This window comes from Microcebus murinus, chromosome 21, assembly GCF_040939455.1.
Source record: "Microcebus murinus isolate Inina chromosome 21, M.murinus_Inina_mat1.0, whole genome shotgun sequence".
Classification (NCBI taxonomy): domain Eukaryota; kingdom Metazoa; phylum Chordata; class Mammalia; order Primates; family Cheirogaleidae; genus Microcebus; species Microcebus murinus.
The window spans coordinates 2,087,140-2,106,922 of NC_134124.1; the positions used below are offsets into that span (position 1 = coordinate 2,087,140).

Below are 19,783 nucleotides of genomic sequence, written 5' to 3' on the forward strand. Positions count from 1 at the left end.
TTTCTGTCAGTGTGAGCTAATTCTGGCAATGGTTGGGATTCATCTCTGAAGCTAAAATTTAATTCCCGTGTGCCAGACATCTTTGCTCTATTAATTGACTATGGACTGAGCCAGCCTCTTGCACCAGTGTCCTTGCCTGGGTTCGCCTGAGAGCAGAGCCTGAAACCAGCATGACTGTGCAGGTAGATAGTTTATTTGGGAATGAGATTCCAGGGGGAGAAGAGTAGGAGGGAGACCAAATCCAAGGATGCATTGCCAGTTTGGTCAATGCCAAGGGCAGGAGTGCTCCGTCCAGCAGGAGCTTCTGAGGCGGCGTATGAAATGCATCTCAAAACCATCGGCCCCATGGATGGAAGGGGGAAGCATTTCTCTGTTGGTGCCACTCATCAGTCACAGCCACACAGGTGCCACTTCCCACATTTCCAGGTTGCAAGTGCATTAGTCCCAAATATGTGCAATTCCCTGGGCAGAAAGCAAGAGGTGATGCATCGTAGGCCCGAAGTGACGGTTGCTGGATCCTGTGTGGACTAGTCACTGCAGCCATGGTGGGGCTAAGAGGATAGGGGGTGCACAAGAGGTGTCTGATCTCTGTATACATTTGTCATGGGGCATTTGGGACGAGAAGGTGTGGATGGACCTGGGTGAGAAGCTCCAGTGTTGGATAGACAACTCAAGGGCATGTTGTGTAACAAAACAAGCAGCTGCAAACTCAGGTGGGAAGGAAGGCAGCTCATCTTCTGGAACACTGCTGGCCTCTCCACTCTCCTGAGACCTGGTTCTGTGCTGAGTTCCTAATTAGCTGACTTCCCTGGGACTCCAGAATCGGAGCTGTAGTCCTCCCTGCCATTCTCCTATTGCATGAATGAACAGTTTCTGCGTTTTCTCTCTTTTCAATGCCACTGATTCCAGTCATTTGTGGCCTTCTGAGGACAAAAGCGATAATTACCTGAATGTTTAGAGCTCTTCCTGTGGTAGGGCAACAGCCCAAGTCACTGCTCCTAGAGTTGAGCCAAGGGTCTGAAAATCCAGGCCCTCTGTCCGAGTCTCCTGGACGTGTGTGTACCTTGTTTCCATCAGCGCCGTGTCTTGGGAAGACGAACTCAGTTTTCTAGACCAGGGATCCCTCCTGTCAGGGATAGGAGTGTGCATAAACTGAGGTCACAGGGGCAGAGTTGGTGAGTGATGAGGTACTCAATAGCTGTAATAACTAGAAACCCATGGACCCACAGAAATATGAAGAGCAAAGAAGAGGTGGAGAAACAACTCAGAGTTTTGTTTTTGTTTTTGTTTTTTTAAAGTTCTGTGTCCCAGATCAAAGTAAAGGCAAGATCTACCCAATAATCTTTCCTATTCTTGGCAGCTAGTTCCTATCTCCATCAGGGTAGCCTGAACACTCTTTGTGGATTCCATAAGGGCTGCTGTTTGCCAGTGAGAATTATTCTGTGTAATACCTGGTCTAGGAGATGGTGAATGAGGTGGGCAGAGGACCCTGTTCTCTGCCAGGTAGTAAGTAGCAAAACAAAACTTTCTTCTAGGTGTTTGCCTATTAATTGCTTTTCCTCAAGGGCTTTTAGACTGGTAGAGGCTTGATGCAAAACATTAGCAACACCTTGTGTTGTGTGCTATTGCTATAAAAGCACTTTGGGGAAAATACATCAATTTTCTCATCTAATCCTCATAAAAAGAACTCCATGGGATTGATAGAGGATGCTCAGGATGGCAGAGTTAGAGGTTTCTCAGAGAACTCGTATGTCTTCTGGGAGCTCTCAGGCGGACCCATGCCTAAAAGTCTCACCTGCTGGAGAAGGGGCCTGATCTCAGAGACAGAGTTTTGTAAGAAGTTGCCGAGAGACCCTGTGACATCATTTCTCTCTTGGGCCAGCCAGAGAGCAGCAGCGAGGCACCTGACTGACTCTTTTTTTCCCCATTTATTTATTTTTGTAGCGATGGGGATCTCACCATGTTGCCCAGACTGGTCTTGAACTCCTGGCCTCAAGCAATTCTCCCACCTAAGCCTCCAAAAGTGCTGGGATTACAGGTGCTGACTCTTTACCCCAGAAGTCTCACAGAAAACTTCTCATGGATATGTAGAGGAGGGGTAGGAGCATGCTCTACACCTTGGGGACAGACTGCTGAACGTATGCAGTGGTATCAGTATTTCACATGGCTAGTCTGCTAAAGAGATTTGAAACATTTAATGCTCCATGTACTTTTGATTATGAACAAAATAGTTCTGAAAATGCCAAATGTCCTCAAACAATTACCCTCCCCCATACCAAAAAAATGAGCACAAAAAAAGCAAAAATCTACGCATTTTTTTCACCAAAACTAACCAAACAAGAAAGCAGTGCAACATAATGTATATCAAAAATTGATGAAAGGGGAAGAAATGAAGACTTTAACCCTGCCCCCAATCTCTTGAACCATATTAAAAAGTCATCAACATCTGGAAGAGTCTCTCTAATACTCCCAAATCTAGCAGACAGCAGACTAGTTAAAGGCCTCTATTTATTTACCTCTTCAAAGAATTTTGGAAACTACTCTAGAGCACATATAGATGAAGTAGAGAAAATGGAGATTGGGGATGACTCTGAAATAAGTGAGATCTGCCCAGTAAAAAATGCTAAACGAATCCTTCAGGCTGAAATGACACTAAGACAGTAACTTGAATCTATATGAAGGAATAATGAACAAGGGTAAAGGTGTCTACCTAAGTAATTATAAAGACAGTATTAATGTATTTTCTTAATTCTATTTCCTATATAATTTAAAAAACACCTGCATAAAGTAATAATTATAAATTTAGGTTAATGGGCATACAATGTATCAAGATGTAATTTGTGATAAGACAATAAAAGAGGGTGGAGCTAAATAAGAGCAAAGTTTTGACTTGGTATTAATCTAAACCAGATTGTTATAAATTAATATGAATTATAATCTCCAAGGCAACCATTAAGAAAATAAATCAAAAATATGTAGTAAAAAAATTGATACAGACTTAAAATGATACTTAGAAAATATGCATTTAACAAAAGAAAGCAGTAATGGAGGAATTAAGGAACAAAAGAGATAAAAGACAACAAGTAGCAAACTAGCAGAAGTAAGCCCTTATCAGTAATTATATTAAATATGAATGTAACTTCTTCAATTAAAAGGCAGAAATTGGCAGAATAGATAAAAAACATAATCCAACTATTATGTCTACAAGAGTTAGATTCAAAGAGAAAAATAGGTTGAAAATAAAAAGATGGGAAAAGATATTCCATGCAAATAATAACCAAAAGAGTTTGAATGTCTATACTAATATCATATAAATAGACTTTAACACATCTACAAAAGGCAACCAGGATTTGGCTTTATCTTCTTGTGTCTCTTCCTCGCTTTGCCCGACCTTCATTTTCCCATACATAGTTTTTATGCAGCAGCACATTTAGCTCTACTGTGCTCTCATAATCATTGTCCTATAACGAGGAAGAGGCTCCAAGGCTTGCCTTTGATTTTTTTTTTTTCCCCTTCATACTATGGACCAAAAGCATTATTTCTTGAAGGGGAAAACGTAGGCTGTTGTGTTTCTAAGGTCATCACTGGCTTGCCCCAAATCCCTGCCTCTGTTGAGGGAAATATTTATTAAAGGACACACAGAACCCAATATCAGTCACATACCAGGGCCTCCATCTCACAGGGAATGTGCCCAAATTACAAACAGGCAAACCAAAGTGACTCTGGACAGATGAAATAGTTTATTTTGGTTTTTGTTCTAGTTATCAGACCGCTCTATGTTTGTTCAAAAAACCATTCTAGGTTTGCTTTATAAAAAACAAATACACACATATGGCAAACTGTGGAGTATGGAGTTTTGTCAATGTTGTCCAAAACCAAGTGAAGAGAAGTGCTTGCAGAAGTATTTTCAGATTTCATTGGAGACACCTCCAAGTTTATCTGCTAACAAATAGAGAATGTCTATCAAGCATCCAGATAAACAATGGTTGGGTCACTGCCCTCAGGGAACCCACCTAGACTAGGCTGACAGAAAATACCAAGGATTTTCTTATTTAATTCCCCAAATTCTCTAAGTATGATTACTATGCCCATCCCGCAGGTAAGAAACTAAGGCTAAAACTAGTTATATATTTTGCCCCAAATCAGGCAGTAAGAGACAGCCAGAGCTTGAACCCTGGAATCTCTAAATCCTCAGTTATTGACGGGGACCACTCAGACCAGGGAGTCACAGCTTGGGCTTGCCGTCCGGTTTTATCAGAGGAAGGGTCCCCAGTTTCACCAATGTCATTGACTTTTGATTTCTCCGCTGACCCCGGAGGCCACTACCTGGTACCTCACGGTCAAGCTCTCTCCAAAGGGACCCCTCGGAGGGTCGTCCCAGCCGCCCAGGCCGGCGCCCGCCTCCACAGCCCACAGCCCCGAGCGCGCCGCCAGCGGCCAGGCCAGGCCCGCCGCCAGCCGAGGCCGAGCAGGTGCCGAGCGCAGGGCAGACGAGAGAACCGACCCGGATCGGCGGGAGAGCCGGCTGAGGGGCCGCCGGGCCTTCTGTGCAGCCGGGTCCCGACACTGGGCCCGCCAAGGCCGCAGCGCCTGACGGACTCGCGCGCGGCCGCCGTGTGGACCCGGTTCCAGCCGAACGCCGCCGGGCGGCCCCGAGCAGACACGAGGCCGAGGCCCCCGCCGCTCGGCCCGCGTTCGCCGCGCGCTCGGCCCGGGTTCCGCCTCCCGGGGGTTTTCGCTTTCGCTTTCGCGCCTAAGCCGTTGAGGAAAATGAAAGCGGCCGCGGACCGGACTGGCGCAGCTGCAGTCGCGGGCCAGGGGCGCTCAGTGCGGCGGCGACGACCGGCCCGTAGCGCGGGCCTGAGGCGGCGGCGGGCCCTGAGGTAAGCGCGTCCCCTTCGCGTCGCCTCGCGGGCTCCGCCTTGCGACCCGGCGGGCGGGACGCCGGCGGCCGTGAGCCGCGGGCAGGAGGGCTGGGGCCCGCGGGGGTCTCCGCGGCTTTGAGCTGCGAGGCGGGGCGGGGAGGCCGCGGAGCAGCGCGCCCGGGGCTGGCAGCCCAAGGGAAGGTGGGACCGCGGCCAGTCACCTGAGCACAGGTTTCCTTTTCGTGGAACGCCGACCTCCATGGGTTTTGGTAAAAAACAAACAAACCCTCAAAGAGGGAGCATGTGTGTGAAACGCCGAGCAGAGTACCTCACCCGAGCTCTGCAAGGAGCTCGCAATCCGCCCCTCGCACCTGCGAGACTCAGTTTCCTCACTCAGCGGTGCCTCACCGCCTGTGGCGTTTGCCTTTCTGAGTTTCCTGGATCTGGCGCACCTGGGTGCCTTCCAAGTGTCCCTGACGGAGCCAGCCGGCAGCGCACCTCTCCTGGTCGCAGGCATGGAGAGCAGCCCGGGAGGACGGCCTCCTCGCCTCGGCCCTGCGCGTGTGGAGTCGGGGTTCACCCTGCGGGGGACCCAACTCCACGGCTGGCATTGATGGGCAGGGACAGGTGCACTCAGAGGTTGAGTCCTTCCCCGACCAGGAAACATTCTGTCCAGCAGAAGCGTGAAAGCTGAGTGCTGCCTGGCCCTGGTCAAGTGTGCCCAGTTTATTTGCGGGGTGAGAAAATGGGGCTCCACCCCAAGGCTGTGGAGACAGCCCTGCCCATCCCCTGGCGAGAGAAAATATGCAGGCAGGTTACCCACAAGGCAGGTGGTGAGGACAAGGACAGATGAGTGAACGTGCTACACGCTGAGGATGACATGACTAAATCTGCAGGCTCTTGACTTACGTTTGAGTAATAACAGTTTCTGTGTGACAGTGCCAAGAACGTCCTTCCACTCAACTTTTGTCTCAGTGGTAATGAATTCAGCCTAATCACATGGATCTGATCCTAAGGCCCATCACTGAAACAAAACTTGAATGATCTTAACTTTGAAAAAGCCATCTGAATTTGACAAAAGGTGATCCAAGGTCCTAATTTTTAAAATGTGGGGTCCCCCCTCTGTCCCACCTTAGGGTGACGTTGAGTATTAATTTGCTTTCAGAAAATCCTGCTGTTTTCTTGAGCCAGAAAATTAGATTCGCTTCTACTCACGTTCCATTGGCAAGGACTAGTCTCATGGGTCTCACCTGGTTGTCAGGTGGCTGGAAATGTAGCCTGGATGCGTGTTCGCAGGAGGAGAACAGAGATGGCTAAGCACTAGCATGTCTTCCAAATCCGCTAATGCAGCGAATGACTTTACCATGAGATAGTTTTAATACACTTTTGGATTTGATTAGGTAACATTTTATTTAGGTGTTTAGCATCCATGTTTATAAGTGAAACTGGCCTGTTTTTTCTTTATTTGTACATACAGTGCATATTCCACAGTAACCTTAAGTCAGGTGGTGTTTTCTCTCTTTTTCTATTTTTTGAAGCAGCTCATTTAAGATAGAGATTGTCTACTCCTTGGAAGTTAGTAGAACATACTTGTAAAATCTGTGCTTGAGACTTTATGGGAAGAAATTTTAGAATCATTTCAATTTCTTAACTGGGTATTCACATTTCAGTCATTTTCATGCCAATTTTGGCAATTTTTATTTTTTAGAAATGTATTTATCTATATTTTCAAATGTATTATCATTATAGATATTATTACTTTGTACGTTTTTAAATGTCTGTTGTTTTGTCATTTCCTCCTTTTTCTGTAGTCTTTTTTTTTTTTTTAATCTGTCAGTTCTTGATCAGTCTCCCTAGAGATTTGTCTGTTTTCAAATAAATACTTTGGATTTTGTTAACCACATTTTTTTTTGTCCTCTATATCCTCTAATTCATTGATTCTGCCCTTACATTTGTTTTTTCATTTCTTCCTGTTTCTTTGGTTACATGCTTTTTTATAATAGATTGAAACAATGTAGATGTTCATAAAGTGAGACAGGAAAGTCCACTCTTGCCTCCTGTAAACCCATTCTCTCTAGGCAAGCACAGTTACCATGTTGGTATGAGTTTTTTTTGGACCCTTTCCTATGCTTATACAAACATTGTTCTATGACTTTCTAAACTATGTACATCATAGGCCTCTTTTTGTGGTACACACACACATATACACATCCACTAAAATGGAATATGTACCATAATTTATCCATTTTCCATTTATGGACATTTAGGTTGAAAGTTTTGGTCTTTTAATAGTGGGATTTAATTTATTCATATTTATTTTGATCACTGATAAATGTGGTCTTGTTTTGCCATATTATTTATCATGAGTTCTTTTCTTTTTTCTTGTGACTTTCTGGATTAAGTTCTCTTTTCTTTGTGTCTTCCTTCCTTCTTTTTATTTAGTGAGTTGGAAGTTCTATATCTTACAAGAGGCCACCATTTAGTTCTTAACCATAGATAAACTTATATTTTCCTATCAGTGGCAAAAATTAATCAGAATCAATAACCTTCTTCCAAACATAAGAAACTTCTGACCATGTTTTTATATCTTTTATTCCCACCTTTCCCCTGTAGGCACATACACTTAGGTATCTGCCCAGGAATTATTTAAATAATCTGGAAGCTTTCAATTGTTATTAATTCTTCATGTTTCAAAATATACTTTTCTTTTTCTATTTTAGAAATCTTACAGTTGCATTAATCTATAACCTATTTGTGTAATTGCACCAGGATAAGAAAGAACATATATTTCCTTTAGAGTTTTCATTGACTTGCCAAAAATTTGTAGTGAATTGTATTTTGTGATGCTTCTCGAGGTCTCCTGTTTATCAAAAGTATACTTTGGAATCCATGCTATTCTGATCCTCTTTTAACCTTTGCTGGCACAAAGACATTCTGAAATATTTGTAATGGTAAAGTCACTTCCTCATATTCAACTGAGTTTACTTTAGCTTGGTTAAACCAAGTGTAATATCAGTTTGTGGAAACTTACCACTAATTGAAGGTTTGTATTTGATAGCCCTGCCCTAGGGTTAGGAACTAGATAGGGGAGTATGAAAATAGCCTTTGAAAATTCAGCTGCTGAGTATTTTACACTAAAAATCTTAAAAGTTTTAACAATTTTAATATATTTGTTTATAATACTTAATATTTATGAGGGTGATGTAAAATAGGCACTCTTATGGTAAAACTAACTTGGATAGTGTTTGGACTGTGTTTATCAAGAGCATTTTTATTTTTATTTTTTTTTTTTAAATTTTTTGTTCCCTCATACCTTGAAATATCAAGAGCATTTTTAAAGTGTCCATACCTTTTATCTCAATTCCATTTCCAGGAATATATCCTAAGGTGTGTTTCCCGTGCGAAGTTATTTCAGATGGTGCAGGATAATTCTAGGTGGGACACAGTTGCCACATTGGCTAACACTGACTGACGAAGTGAGAAAGTTATTTCCCTGCTCAATTCCATTTCGATATTCGGATCAAGGGAAGGGGAAAAACCTCAGCTTAGTGCTAATATGTCTCTCTAAGTCTCCCTAATCTCCCATTTGATATAAAAGAATGAGCAAAATGAGCAAAGGAGTAGCATTGTCTTACCTATTTTAAACATGGTGTTTTGTTTTTTTTTAACCCTAACATGCATCCATATAAACATGGTGTTTTGATTCCAATAAATCATGTTTATTTTTATGATAGCCCTCATTTATTATATATGATGCTGCTTTTCCACTTACAGTAGTAAATAAGGTTTGCTTTTAAAATTTTATTTGAGGGCAGAAATGAGTTAATTTAAAGAGAAATGTTACATACAGTTCTGATAGTATTTAATTATGGCAAAATAGTAATGGCAATGCATGGATGTAGGAAATATGACTGCCAGGAAATAATTAGAGCTACAGACACAGATTTATATCTGGAGATGTTCTTAGATATGGAGATGTTCCTCCCAATGTCATTTATGTTATCATGAAGTTAGAAACCATTCAGTTGTCCAGCAAGTAGGGTTGGGGAAGTGATTTTGATATCTTTATATGATGAAATACTGCCACATATTAAAAAGTATATTTAATTACATGGAAAAGTTATATATTGTTAGATAAAACAAAACTGATTACAAAAGAAAAGTGTATACAGTACCCCAATTTTGTTAAAAATAAAGTGTATGTGAGATATGTGTGTATGTACATGTATATATTAATACCAAAGTAATTGGAAAAGACTAGAAAAAAATATTTCTTCATGGTTGGGACTACAGATTTTTGTGTTTTCCAATAACAGACATGTGTCACTTTTGTTACCAGAAAAAAATATATGCCTATTTTTTAATTAACTTGCACCTACCCTGACAGGACTACCTAATATTTTGCCATCTACAGGCATTTCTGGTCCTTTCATGCTCTTAGAACCCAGTTAGGTCCCTGTGGCCTGCAGCAAAGCCACAGGGGAACAGTACTTTGAAGATGTGTCATCTCTCAGGACAATCCACGGTACTTGGTCTTGCTAGGTGTATATTTATACCTCGGAGTAGAATAGAGATAATTTTTCTAAAAGTCTCTTAAATCATTTTTATTGCTTTTTCTTTTCAACAGCCCCATTAGGCAGGACCAAATTAGGATCCTACTTTTTAATAGGTCTGTATCATTAAATAGGAATGGAGTTGATGCTAAGAGATGGCCTCCTAGTTTCTTTAATTTCTGCATTATTCTGCTGACCATGAAGTTGTAATTTTTTTTATTTTTTAAAATTTTGTCATATTTATTTTATTTTATTATTATTTTTTATTTTGGCATATTATGGGGGTACAGATTTGAAGGTTTCAATAAATGCCCTTTCCTTTTCCCCCTTCCCCCCATGACCATGAAGTTTTTAGATGTTGGATTTAATTTTGGTGGTTCTTCACCTGGGTTGGAGATGTGTATATTTCAATTTGGACACCTTCTTTCCAGGATTACAAAATGTCTATTGAGGAAAAAAGAAAAAAAAGAGTTCACTACAAGGCTTATTGGCAGAAATAATTGCTACCTTTTGTCTAGTAAAAATTGCCTGGGTGTTACTTCTTAGAGCTTGTTCCTGAAGACTCCTGTACTCTATTATGGGAATGAAGTTGGCAGATTCTGATTAACAGAAGTTAAGTAAGTGCTGTGTCTGTCTGGGAGCGGCCTTAGCCCTGGTGTGAGCTTCCTCCTTCTATAAAGAGTGTTGGGCACCAGCCAGGGCGAGACAGCCAAGCCCTGAGCCTGAAATAGGCCTGTTGTGGCATTCCAGTAACACCCACCAGATTGCAGCAGAACTTTGACGGGGCTCTTCCCCTCCTGGGATCCTTCGACTCCACCATTGCTTTCCATGCCCACATCCACCACTGCTGTACAAGCTCTTCTATCTCTTGCCTAGACAATAGCAGTCACCTCCAACTGGTCCCTACCTCCCTTACTTCCAGTCTATTCTTTTACAGAAGCCAGTATATACTAGTCTCCTATTGATGCTATAACAAATTACCACAAGATTGGTGGCTTAAAACAATGTAAATTCATTATTTTACAGTTCTGTAGGTCAAAGTCCCAAAATCAAGTTTTTGGCAGGGCTGCATTCTCTCTGGAGGCTCTAGAGGAGAATCATTCTGTTGCCTTTTCCAACTTCAAGAGGCCACCTGCATTCCTTGGCATTTCATTGTTTTTTCATCTTCAAAGACAACAAGTCTTTCTCATTCTACATCACTCTGACACTCTTCCTATATAGTCAGCTCTCCCTGCACCTTCCTCTTACAAGAACACCTGTGATCACAAGTGTTGGGTCCCCCTGGATAATCTCCCCATCTCAAGACCCTTAACTTGATCACATCTGCAGTGTCCCTTTTGTCACATAAGGGAACATACACGCACAGCTTCCAGGGATTCAGACATCCACATCTTTGGTGGGGCCATTAGCCTACTGCATAGCATAATCTTTTAAAAACACATACCCAACCATATTAATCCTCTGCCTAAGACCCTTGTGGGGTGCTCCAGTTCTCAGAGGATAAGGCTCAAATTCCTCTTGTGGCTGGGAGTGTCACCCCAGGGCTGCCCATGCAGATTCTGCAGCCTCAACCTACCTGCTCTTCCTGCTGTCTGTTGGCGACCCAGCCTGTGTGCATGGCGTGCTTTTCACCAGGCCTGCTGCTCCTCCGCCACTCATCCCAGGCCTTGCCCCGACCCTAGACAAGGCCAGGCCTCCTTGAGATGGTCTCATTGGGTCCATGTGCTATTCTGCTATCACACTTATACAATCTAACATCTTTGCATTTATTTGGATGATTATTTGAGTAATAACAAATGTTCCTCTTTTTGAATAAGTCCTCTATACAGGCAGGACCATGTCTGTTTCTTGCCCACAATTGCATTCCTGGCACAGAGCCTGGCGGGCAGTTGTGGACAAGAAGTGACATGGTTGGTAAGTGCTTGGAAATGAATGAATATTAACAGCTTTGTCATCACACTCTCCCCCTGCTTTTTCTTTGGCACAGCATTTGTCACTTTTCCCCTCTCCTAGAATGGAAGCTCCACGAGAGCAGGGACTCTGTCTTTTGTGTTCACTGCTCTCTTCCCAGGTCCCAGAGCAGCATCTGGTCCATAACAGACACTAGATAAATATCTGGAGAATGAATGTCTGCAAGATGCTGAATATCTCTCACGGTTTCATGTTTAACCCTGCCCCTTTGAAATGAGATATTAACAAATTTTTCATTTTAATTATTCAACCTAATTCAATAATCGGGCAAATTTGCAGAGACCTTCTAAAATTGGAGAATTAAATTGTAAACAAATGCAAGTCCCTGTGAGCAGTGCCTGGCAACAGCAGCCATGTGTGAGAGTTTGCTGCTATTAAGAAATATTTGAATCCTTGATACCATGGAGGTCTTGCTTGCTGTACTGTCAGTGATGGGATCCCGGGCACAGACTGTTGATGGCGCAGTAGGCGTTGGCACTGGTCAGTGTTACTGGTTCTTATGTCATGATTGACCCAGATCTTCCCACTGCATGAGGATGGGTGGGGACTTCAGTAGGATGACGGGGCTGTCGCTTATGCTTTCTCTTGTGTCGCCTGCAGATGGCAGCATGCCCTGGATCTTCGTGACTTTGTGCTGTGCTGAGTCTGGACAGCAGAGAAACAAGAAAATGGAGTCCCTTCTACTGGAGATCCGAATGCCACCACCCGCCATGGGTGAGTGCAGAGCTCAACAGGAGTTCTTCTCTTATTTGTTCTATGTTATTTGTTTTTCAGTACAGGAATTGATGCAAATCACATGTGTTCAGTTTTGATGCAGTTTCTTGGTTTTCGGTTTGTTTACAAAAACAAAAAACAGTAGCAGTGTAACCAGAATTATTCCTAGAATGTCTCTGAGGGAATGAGGGACAAGGGGCATCCTCTGCATTGTAAGTGTAGCATCCTTCCTATCTGCGCCTGGGGCCTGTCCCCTTTGCCATCCAGGGTGGAGGCCGAAACAGATCAACAAATGTGTGGTAAGCCACAAGGGTGACATGTTCTTTGCACCGTCCCTATTGTGCTTCGTCCAGTTGCTCACAAGGCATACTGTTCGCCTACTGCCAGGGAGCTATCCCTGGCCCTACAGATCCCCCAGACCTGGCAGCCCCTTGGTGGTGGTCTTCCTCTGATCCTCCTCTCCTCCCACACCTATTTCCCTGCTAACTTATCTACCCTAAGATCTTAGTTGTGCTGCAGTCTGAGCAGTTGAATGGGGATTGTGTTCTGCTTCAATCCCATTTCTTAGCTTTGTGCTTAGTAGAAAATAATTTTTCATATTTGGGAATAAGGTTACCTTCTGCCCTTTGTGGCAAGGGCTACTATACCACTTCTTGGCCTTCTAGTAAATTTCTAGTAAATTTCAACACCTGCTAGGTTTGGTGATGTCTCTCCCTTTGGGGCCTTGCCTGACAAGGATTCTGTGACATCTTCCCTTAGTGTTCTTTTTTTTTTTTTTTTTGAAGCAAGCCCCAGAGATTAATGACCTATATAGAAGCTAGGACTTATAGAGCAAACCAGCATGGTCCCCCAAGGTCTCTGTCTCTCTTGCCTTTTACTGGAAAGTGAGCCCACCCTCTTCTAGGTACAAGATGAATCACATTTGTCTTGTAGTAACCTGGAAAAGGAATAAAGTGAAATTAATGAGAAACAACATTATAATCCCCAAACAACCCCCTTATTTAAATTTACTATCCTAATTTTACATAATACTGTTTTTCTTATCTATTTCATATAACCTGAACTGTTGGCACATACTGGTAAATGCCTTTATTACTATTTATTTATTTATTTTTTTGGAGACAGAGTCTCGCTTTGTTGCCCAGACTAAAGTGAGTGCCGTGGAGTCAGCCTAGCTCACAGCAACCTCAAACTCCTGGGCTCAAGTGATCCTCCTGCCTCAGCCTCCTGAGTAGCTGGGACTACAGGCATGCATCACCATGCCCGGCTAATTTTTTCTATATATATTAGTTGGCCAATTAATTTCTTTCTATTCGTAGTAGAGACAGGGTCTCACTCTTGCTCAGGCTGGTTTTGAACTCCTGACCTCAAGCAATCCGCCTGCCTCAGCCTCCCAGAGTGCTAGGATTACAGGTGTGAGCCACTGTGCCCAGCCTATTACTATTAATAGTTGCCTTATGTGCATCATTAAAATTTTACTAGTTAATGCAAAATTGTTTTATTGTTCATTTGAAGGACCCATAACTTCCATAAATTGGAAAAATTTGATTTAAAAACTTTAGAAGTCTTCCTCCACACCCAGGAGTTTCAGTGACATGTTTGAAGAAACACACCAATGAATACTAAGCTCTCTGAAAATGACACACTGTCTCAGCCTAGTCCTGGTAACTGATGCAAAAGAGAAAGTTCCTCAACCTAAGTCTAAACTGTTATCAAAATCAATTATTTTATAATCAGGCCTCTCATATTTTAAGTGAGAGAGTCTGAACATTTTAAATATTACAATTAAATTGTGGTCATTGAAAGCAAAGCAGTCTTTTGTACCAGAGCATCTTCCTGAAGACTGCTTTGGGGCATTTCTTCTCTGGTTACTCAGGACAAATAGCCTCAAGGACACATTAACTGTGGGCATTTCAAACTGGTAAACTTCAACAACTGTCCCTCTAGCCACTAACTTGTGATTGTGTGGTAATTTTTCCTATTTCCTTATTATAACAGCTTTATTGAGATATAATTCTCATACTGTGCAATCTACCCATTTAAAATGTTCTATTCAGTGGTTTTTAGTATATTCACCAGAACCAATTTTAGAACATTTTCATTATCCCAAAAAGAATCCCTGTACCCCTAGGTTATCATTCCTCCACTCCTCATCTCTCCTAGCCCCTGGCAACTACTAACCTACTTTCTGTCTTTATATATTTGCCTATTGTGGATATCATATAAATAGAGTCATATGACATGTGGACTTTGGCAACTAGCTTCTTTCACTTAGCATAATGTTTTCAAGGTTCATCTATATTGTATCATGTGTCAGTACTTCATTCCTTTTTTTTTTTGTCAAATAGTATTCCATTGTATGGATATACCAGATCTGGTTTGTTCATTCACCATTTGACAGATATTTCGGTTGTTTACGTATTTTGGCTACTGTGAATAATGTTGCTGTGAATATTTTTGTGTGCAGGATTTTGTGTGTACTATGATTGTGTTTTGTGACTCTGCCTTACAGACTATAATAAGCAAGTACTGTTTTTAAAAATCTAGGGGAGGGCCCCAAAGGCAAATAGCAATAATAAAACTAAGTAAGTAGGACTTAATTAAATTAAAAGCTTCTACACAGCAAAGGAAATAACAGTAAACAGACAACCTACAAAATGGGAGAAAGTACTTACAAACTGTACATCTAACAAAGGACTAATCTCCAGAATCTATAAAAAACTAAAACAAATGAGCGGCCAAGCATGGTGGTTTATGCCTGTAATCCTAGCACTCTGGAAGGCCCAGGCAGGCGGATCGCTCAAGGTCAGGAGTTCGAGACCAGCCTTAGCAAGAGCGAGACCCCGTCTCCACTAAAAATAGAAAGAAATTATCTGGACAGCTAAAAACATATATTAAAAAAATTAGCCGGGCATGGTGGCACATGCCTGTAGTGCCAGCTACTTGGTAGGCTGAGGCAGGAGGATTACTTAAGCCCAGGAGTTTTCGGTTGCTGTGAGCTAGGGTGACACCACGGCACTCTAGCCTGGGCAATAGAGCAAGACTCTGTCTTAAAAAATAAATAAATAGGCCGGGCGCTGTGGCTCACGCCTGTAATCCTAGCTCTTGGGAGGCCGAGGCGGGCGGATTGCTCAAGGTCAGGAGTTCGAAACCAGCCTGAGCAAGAGCGAGACCCCGTCTCTACTATAAAATAGAAAGAAATTAATTGGCCAACTGATATATATATAAAAAATTAGCCGGGCATGGTGGCGCATGCCTGTAGTCCCAGCTACTCGGGAGGCTGAGGCAGAAGGATCACTCGAGCCCAGGAGTTTGAGGTTGCTGTGAGCGAGGCTGACGCCACGGCACTCACTCTAGCCTGGGCAACAAAGCGAGACTCTGTCTCAAAAAAAATAAATAAATAAATAAATAAATAAATAAATAAATAGTAAAAAATACCCAATAGATGCTGGCACATATACAATGAAAAAGGAATGCTTATATACTGTTGGTGGGACTGCAAATTAGTGCAATGTCTATGGAAAACAGTATGGAGCTTCTTTAAAGAAGTAAAAGTTGACCTACTATTGGATCAAGGAATCCCACTACTGGGTATCTACCCAGAGGAAAAGAAGTCATTTTATAAAAATGATACTTGCACTCAAATATTTATTGCAGCCCAATTCACAATTGCAAAGATATTTAATCAACCTTAGTACACATCAATTCATGAGTAGATAAAGAAAATATGATACACACACACACACACACACACACACTATATGGAGTACTACTTAGCCATAAAAAAGGATGAAATAATGTCATCTTCAGCAACTTGGATGGAACTAGAAACCATTATCCGAAGTGAAGTATCTCAGGTATGGAAAAACAATTCCATGTTCTCACTAATAGGCAGGAGCTAAACAGTGGGTACACACAGGCACAGAGAGATGTTAAGGACATTGGAAACCAAAAAGAGGGGAAGGAGAAGGAGATGAGGGATAAAAACTTACCTGTCCACTACAGTGAACACTATTCTGATGACAGGCACACTAAAAGTCCTGACTTCAGCATTATACAGTTCATTCATGTAGCAAAAACACGTCCCCCCTTAATATTTTGAAATTTAAAAAAATCTAGGGGAGAAAGAGAACTAAGTTTAGGTTGTTTGAAATTTAAAGGGATAATTTTTTTGCTTGTATAGATGTAGAATTGCTTTCAAACGATTAAAGTATTGAGGTTAAAAATCAAAAAGTATTATGATCTAATTCTTCTCCATATCAGTTGAGTGTTTTAAATTCTGTCTTTTAATGCTCTTGTTTGAAAAAAAACAATAAGTGTTGGTCCTGAGGTCTCTCTTGAAAGAATGTGGAATTAGTATGGATAGAGGGTTATACAAGGACTTTTTTCCAGGTGGGTTTGGTACACGGGCAGGGGGGAGTGGAGGCATGGACCAGAGAGAGGAAGGAGGCAGAAAGAGAAGCTGGGGGGTGCAGGATGCCATTTGCTGTGGGTTCAGCTTCCCCACAGCCCACCTATGTGGCCACAGGGCTGGCCAGTAGTGCTCACTGTGGCCATTGCTTGCTGTCTGCGTGATGTGATTCATAGCTGTGCTCCTCTGTGTCCTGTTCCACTGTGCTTCTGATTAACCAAGTTCTAGTGCTGGGCTGTTGAGTTTTAGTAAAAGTAGGTGCTATGAGGAACATGTTGAAGGACAGATCAGCCCCTAAGGGACTTTGATAGACACAGTCGTAAAAACATTTCCGGGCTGCTTTTTTTTTTTTTAAACAGCAGTTAACAGTTTTCAGTTTAACTGTGTTTTCCTTCCTGAAATCTTTAAGTGAGACTAATTGGTATGATTTTTTTTTCTACACATTGTTTTAAGTGGGTTCCTGTACTTGCCAAGTCTAGGATAGAGATAGAGATACATTTTTTTTCCCCACACAGACCAAGCATGCAGAAATGGGAGTGACTTAAGTTCATCTCTAATTTAATTTCTATGTCCTATTTTTCCTTTCTTTGGGAAATGGAGTATTGGGGGCATTTTTACCAAATTCTGACTTGTAATTTCCAGTGAGTCAGTCAGCAGGAATTTCTGTGCATTTTTTAATGCCTGGTGGGGGAGACATTGTAAGAGAAGGTACAGTTGCCCCAAGGATGTTATGTTCCAGATGGGGAGTCAAAACGCTATTCCTGCTTGTTAGTAACACCAAACACTCATACACCATTGAGTGCCTAGAAAAGCCTAAGTCGAAGAAGACTTTGTGAGACCTGCTAGAACTCACAAAGTTGTAGTGTTGGGTTATAGTAAATTCAGATGCCAGAAAAGAAGGTTCTAGGCACACAGGTGTGAGAAGGAACAGGAGCATCTGGGCCCAGACATTGTGTTATATCATCCATCTCCCTCACTAGGAGGTAAGCTCCACGAGGGCAGGGACTTGGGTTTTGTTCCTTGCTGTAAGGCCAGAGCTTAGAGCAAGACCTGGTATATTTTAGGTGCTTAACTATTTGCTGAATATTCTGTGAAAGAATGACAAAGGAATGAGTGGAAAACTTCAGTACAGATAAAATCCTCAAGTGCTCCCGCCTGCTTTGGAGGATCAGGGCAGTAACAGGAGTCAGCCTGTGCTGTGGCTGCAGCTGTGCCATCACCGTGCCTGGCTCTCCATCAGCCTTGCAGCTCCTACACTGGAGGAAAGACTCGCCCAGGGACCTACCACTCCACAACTCCTCTGACAGTCTCAAGCAGCTCTTGCAAACTGTCAGGGCTGTTGCTGCGCAGATCATGGAGGCCTCCCTGGGTTCCTGCACCTGCTTTCCTAGAGCTTCGGAAAGACTGGGAAGTGACTTACCCACAGTCCCCTTTCACCCCATAACCAATTAAGCCCAGAGAGTGAGTGATACTGACAAGCAAACGCAGCGTGTGTGGACTCACAGGGTCACACAAGGTCAAGGCTGGGTGGAGCCTTTGTCGCATGCAGGCCAACCTGCATCTGCAGATAAGGCAGGCCAGCAGAGGGGCCAGCATGCCCATGGACTTTGGAGTTTGGCAGATCCAAACTTTGGAGCAGCAGGGGAGGGAGGAGGAGAGCAGGGTGAGAGGAGGAGTACCAGAGCGGTGCGGGAAGACTCTCTAAGGAGGGTGCTCCAGCAGAAACTGGTGACGGCTGGGAGCCAGTGCTGTGACAGTCTAGGTTCCAGGCAGAGGAACAGCGAGTTCATAGGCCTGAGTAGGATTGTCTGGGAGCAGCGAACAGGGCAGTGCGTGAGGGAGGAAGAGGAGAGTAGGGGGGCCACAGCTGGACAGAGCCAGGCTGAGCTCCTTGCAGGCTATTGGAGGAAGACAGGGCTTGTTCTGCTCTAGGTGTCTTTCAGGCCTTGCTCCTGGCTGGCTGGCCTCTAAATCTGCAGCCCTCCCAGAGAGCCTTTCCATCTACCCAATGTCCTCTACATTATTCCCTTTTCTGGCTGAACTAACCAGTTCTGTCATCTGTAACTAAGAACTCTGCCTAACGCAGAGTTTAGAGGAGAGGAAGGGAGAGCCAACTATATTTGGAACTGAATATTGACCAGCTTTATAGTGAAATCAGATCTGTTGGGGTTTTTTTATTTTTTATTATGATAGGTATATAATAGTTGCATGTCATTATAGGGTGCATATGTTGTTTTGATACAGGCATACAAAGTGAATTATCAAGTTAGGCTGATCAGGGTGTCATCCATCATCTCAAGCATTTAACATTTCTTTGTGTTAAGAACATTCCAATTCCACTCTTTTAAAGTATACACTAACTTATTACTGATTATAGTCACTTTGTTGTGCTACCAAATATTGTTCATTCTATCTATCTAACTACATTTTTACACACATTAACCATCCCCACTTGATCCCCCGCTCCCCACTACCCTTCCCAGCCTCTGGCAACCATCATTCTATTCTCCGTCTCCATGAGATCAGTTGTTTTTAATATTTAACTCCCACACATGTGAGATTTGTCTTTCTGTGCTTGGATTATTTCACTTAACATGATGTTCTCTAGTTCCATCCATGTTATTGCAAATGACAGGATTTCATTCCTTTTGTGGCTATATATTATTCCATTGTGTATATATACCACAATTTCTTTATCCATTCATCCTTTGATAGAGACTTAGGTTGATTCCATATCTTGGCTACTATAAATAGTACAGCAGTAAACATGGAAGTGGAGATACCTTTTTGATACACTGAATTCCTCTCCTTCAGATATATGCCCAGCAGTGGGATTGCTGGGTCATATGATAGTTCTATTTTTAGTTTTTTGAAGCACCTCCATTCTGTTCTTGATGGTGGTTGCACTAATTTACATTCCCACCAACAGTGTAAGAGGGTTCCCCTTTGTCCACATCCTCGCGAGCTTTCATTATTGCCCATCTTTTTGATAAAAGCCATTTCAACTGGGGTAAGATAATATCTCATTGCAGTTTTAATTTGTATTTTTCTGATGACTAAAGATGTTGAGCATTTTTTCATATACTTGTTGGCCATTTGTATGTCTTCTTTTGAGAAATGTCTATTCAGATCCTTTGCCCACTTTTTAATCAGATTATTTGATTTTTTTTTCCCTATCAAGTTGTTGGAGCTCCTTATATATTCTGTTTATTAATCCCTTGTCAGACGGGTAGTTTACAGATATTTTCTCCCATTCTGTGGGTTGTCTC

General features: G+C 42.5%; 1 protein-coding gene and 1 long non-coding RNA gene across 7 annotated transcripts in view; one reads left to right on the top strand and one right to left on the bottom strand.

Annotated features, from left to right (window-relative positions):
* Nucleotides 1-3,722: 3,722 nt before the first annotated feature.
* LOC142863067 (uncharacterized) lies at nt 3,723-5,577 on the bottom strand. Its single transcript, XR_012913946.1, has 2 exons — nt 5,318-5,577; nt 3,723-3,942 (listed from the first exon to the last, which is right to left on the bottom strand). It is a non-coding gene; the product is annotated as an uncharacterized LOC142863067 (long non-coding RNA).
* Nucleotides 4,563-19,783, top strand: part of RAD50 (RAD50 double strand break repair protein) — a 204,868-nt gene continuing 189,647 nt past the window's right edge. For 4 of the 6 annotated variants that reach the window (XM_012762118.3, XM_075996017.1, XM_075996016.1 and 1 more), the window contains exon 1: nt 12,013-12,103. Coding sequence is in view for 1 of the 6 variants with exons in the window: in XM_012762116.3 (XP_012617570.2) it covers nt 11,998-12,103 (106 nt within the window). In the remaining 5 variants the exon portion in view is untranslated. Of the gene's footprint in view, nt 4,884-11,989; nt 12,104-19,783 lie in introns of those variants that run through there. The other 2 variants (XM_012762116.3, XM_075996015.1) reach the window with 2 other exon arrangements.